This window comes from Lactuca saligna, chromosome 9, assembly GCF_052625555.1.
Source record: "Lactuca saligna cultivar CGN05327 chromosome 9, ASM5262555v1, whole genome shotgun sequence".
NCBI classification, from domain to species: domain Eukaryota; kingdom Viridiplantae; phylum Streptophyta; class Magnoliopsida; order Asterales; family Asteraceae; genus Lactuca; species Lactuca saligna.
Window position 1 is genome coordinate 21020988 of NC_136425.1, and position 3622 is coordinate 21024609.

Consider the following 3622-nt stretch of genomic DNA (forward strand, 5'->3'; position numbering starts at 1 on the left):
TAGTGACGTTCCTTCAAACAATCTCTTGTTGGACAGTATTTATACTACTAGTCCGATGAGTTTTTGGCAAAAATGGAGTTTAATCTCTCCCAAATTGATCACTAAACATAGGTTGCATGGATAGTCGTCGGATTTTTCGTATATAGTCATGGATGGTCGTCAGATTTTTCGTATAGAGTTATAATATTTTTTAAAATTTAAAATGACTTCATCTTCATCTTTGTATATTTGCTCGTGCAACGAAGTTGATTGTTTCTATTGTGATCCGATCGACCCTTTTCTTGCACCATCACCAAATTTAAGAGAGCCATATATGTCGGAGGATACTTTGCAACAACTACAATGGGCTGAAGAACAATAAAAAAAAAAAGATGAAGGCTCGTCTCGGGCTCTCACTGAGCGTCGTGAGCTCATTGCGGAGGAGTGCAAAGATGTTGAGGAAAGGATGACGATTACAAAAAAAAATCAAAGATCATGAGGAATCGATAAAAAAAAACTAAGAAGAATCTTAAATTGTCTGAAAAATGGCTTGCTGACAAGGATGCAGAAATGATAGAACTTGGTAGGCAAAAGGACCGTATGGAAGATAAAACAAGAATAAGGGACGACTACATAACAATGGAGAAAGAAAAGTATCCTTTGCAATTCCCTTAAGTTAATTACCGTTGTTGTACGTTTACTATATGTTTCTAGTTTGTTGAATGTATTAATTTCGAGTATTAGTTATTATTCTACTAGTAATTATGCAGCAATATAATCATAATATTACCCATCATCTTTAAAATAAACACACCAGCTCAAAGTAGACAAATTAATGTCCTCTAAAACAAAACATAATTAATTATAAATACAATATCAATCATTCAAATCAAACGTTGAACAATAGTCTTCTCTCCGCGTCCCACTCATCCAACGCGTCTCTTGTGTCCTGTGCGTCTCTAGCATCTCCTGAATCCCTTCTGTCCCTTTCCCTTTTCCTTTTGTGTTACTACCTGATACCGTACTAGTTTTTCTAGCCTTTTTTGTTTCTTTGGGACCAATGCCGGACAAGTCGCTGCATTATGTGTTGTACTATCACATCTACTACACCTTCTTATTATAGGTTCCTCACCTTGTGACGGAATACGATTTCTGCTTCTCGGTCTACCAGCTTGACGTGTATCCATTATCGGGGGTTTCACAACCATCATGTCAGCAGGAATCTCCCAGTCACACGGTTCTGGAAGGGGGTAAACCGACTCCTCATATGTACTTCGTTATGTTTCCATTTTGTAAGCATCCATAGCCAGATGTCCGAAGTTAGTTTTTTTCAAGTGCTTCAAGACCATTATCACATGACCACAAGGCAACCCAGTTCCTTCCCAATATTTTCATGTACAAGTCTCTTGCCTCAGATCAACTATGCCACCATGTTTGAAATCATGAACTTCATAAAGTGCATCTGAAACACCAGAAACGGACCATCCTGTCGTACGCTCTTCATTTTTACTAACTACTTTTTCAGCCCACTCGGTTAGCACTGTTGAACGTTCCCCTATAAAGAAGATATATATAATTAACTAATTATTCGACCTAATTAAAGTCAAAATAAAATTCATACCTCCTTCGATGCGATGCTTGTAACACCATTCCTGTGAAAGACGTCGGAAGAACTCAAGAAGGGGTATTATAGGCATCTTCCTTGCATCTACAGATAAAGCATTCATGGACTCTGCACTGTTCGAGGTCATGTAATCGTAACGTTTCGACGACGAATATGCTATAGTCCATTTAGCACGGGGAATTTCAATTAGATACGCTACTACTTGCGGCCTAGTAGAACTAAATCTATACCACAAGTCCTCAAAAACATTTCTTTTGTAAGCTTTCAGAAGCCTCCAAAACAACACTTTTGTTTTATCATTTTTCCCAAACTTGTGTACTATGTTTCCTAGTATATGAAAAGCACACAAGCCATGATGAGCATGTGGAAAAACATTTTCAATACTAATGCGAATTGCATCGGCCCTATCAGTTACAAAAGTCAATTCTTGACAATCACCAACACATTCATACAACTTTTCAAGAAACCATGTCCACGTAAGACCACTCTCTTTTTTGCATATTCCGTGCGCAAGGGGCAGTATCTAGTTGTTCCCATCCATAGTTACTGCATGCAATATGGTTCCCTTAAAAGCACCCTTCAAATGGGTACCATCCATAATTATAACTTTACGACAAAATCTTTTGAACGCTTGTATCTGCAATATATAAAAATGGAACACATAAACACTCTATAATTTTTTTACAAAAATTATATATTAAATAACAACAAGTTTTTTGTATTTACCGTGCTCCTAATGGCATAAAAACAACACTCGAAACAATCTTCAGAATCTGTTTGAATATACGCAACTGTACCAGGATTATACCTCTTCAAATTGTGAAAATAAAGGAAGTTTGGAAAAACATTCTTCAGAGGATCCCAACAACAGTTCCATAGCATATTCTTTTGCACGCCAAGCTTGTTTGTAATCTACGTTGACTTCCAGTAAAGCATTCAAATCCCTTGATATTTCATTAGGCCTCCAAACCTTGGAACGAGTTTTTCCCATAATCTCATGCAATATAGTACCCATGACTTTTTTATTAGCATGCTTATGATTAGGGTGTATCTGTAATGACGAACATGTGTGCATGTTGTTGAAAGTCCCGATTTCAAATTCATCAGTGGGATCAAGGCGTTTTGCATACAAACGCCAACTAGAGTTCTCAATTTCACAATATACCTCATAACAATTTTTGTTAGAATGTTTGGTCTTAAACTGAAACTTTTCTCTTATTGCTTTAAGACTCAAAGAAAAAATTAGTTGTTGTTTGTTGTCATACATTTGACGAACAAATATATCATCATTTGGACCTAAACTGTGAAATGGTCCGGGTTCAACAATAGGATCAGGGCAATCAGGTATGGGAGACATACCGTAAAATATGTCTGAAGCTTTTTTCCCGTGTATGAACTCATCTTCTGACCATCCTTCATTTGACTTTTCACCGTCTGAGAAAGTTTTGTCAGTCAGTCTTCCAAACTCATATAAATTTTTTTCTTCAACCATATTCAGTGCCACAGTTTCTTCTTATGGACAATCTTCAATATTATCAGATACAATGTTTTCAACATTGTATGATACAACTTTCTCTGCCACTTTTGTCTGTTCGACCAATCCCTGAAACACCTCTAAATACAAATGCACAATCTCCTGCGTTTCATAAATTACATTTCTGAGTTGATGAACATCTGCTTCATCTAAAATATTCATCACATACCCATGAACCGGGTGTTGAAATGACAATGATATATTAGTATTGAACACCTTAGCCTTACTTTTGACCAAATCAAACAATATTCGACAATCAAAATTAGGCGGAAGCAGTAAACCCAAGTTGTTTAACTTTGGTCTAACGTAGGTGTTAATCCCATTACTTATCTGCCAAAAACCTCCGGTACATAAAATAACAAAACTCATATTTGGTTTTGAAAATCAAATGAAAACGAACTGATCTATCGACCAAAATGAAACAAACATATGAAAAAGAAACTTTTGTATCAAAAAACTCTTCAAAATCCGCTCCAACCACCCAT

At 36.4% G+C, this 3622-nt stretch overlaps 1 protein-coding gene across 1 annotated transcript; it reads right to left on the reverse strand.

Moving 5' to 3' along the window:
- Nucleotides 1–1370: 1370 nt before the first annotated feature.
- Nucleotides 1371–3095, reverse strand: LOC145016066 (uncharacterized). Its single transcript, XM_078974495.1, has 5 exons — nt 2450–3095; nt 2330–2394; nt 2151–2240; nt 1601–2057; nt 1371–1534 (listed from the first exon to the last, which is right to left on the reverse strand). Exons 1-5 carry the CDS (start codon nt 3093–3095, stop codon nt 1371–1373), a joined length of 1422 nt encoding a protein of 473 aa, XP_078830621.1.
- Nucleotides 3096–3622: the final 527 nt, after the last annotated feature.

Coding starts and splice junctions, on each gene's coding strand:
- LOC145016066 (XM_078974495.1), bottom strand. CDS start 3,095: ATGGTTGAAGAAAAAAATTTATATGAGTTTGGAAGACTGACTGACAAA. Junction 2,241..2,329: donor TTTATGCCATTAGGAGCACG/GTAAATACAAAA, acceptor TATATATTGCAG/ATACAAGCGTTCAAAAGATT. Junction 2,058..2,150: donor AGGGAACCATATTGCATGCA/GTAACTATGGAT, acceptor TTTCTTGAAAAG/TTGTATGAATGTGTTGGTGA.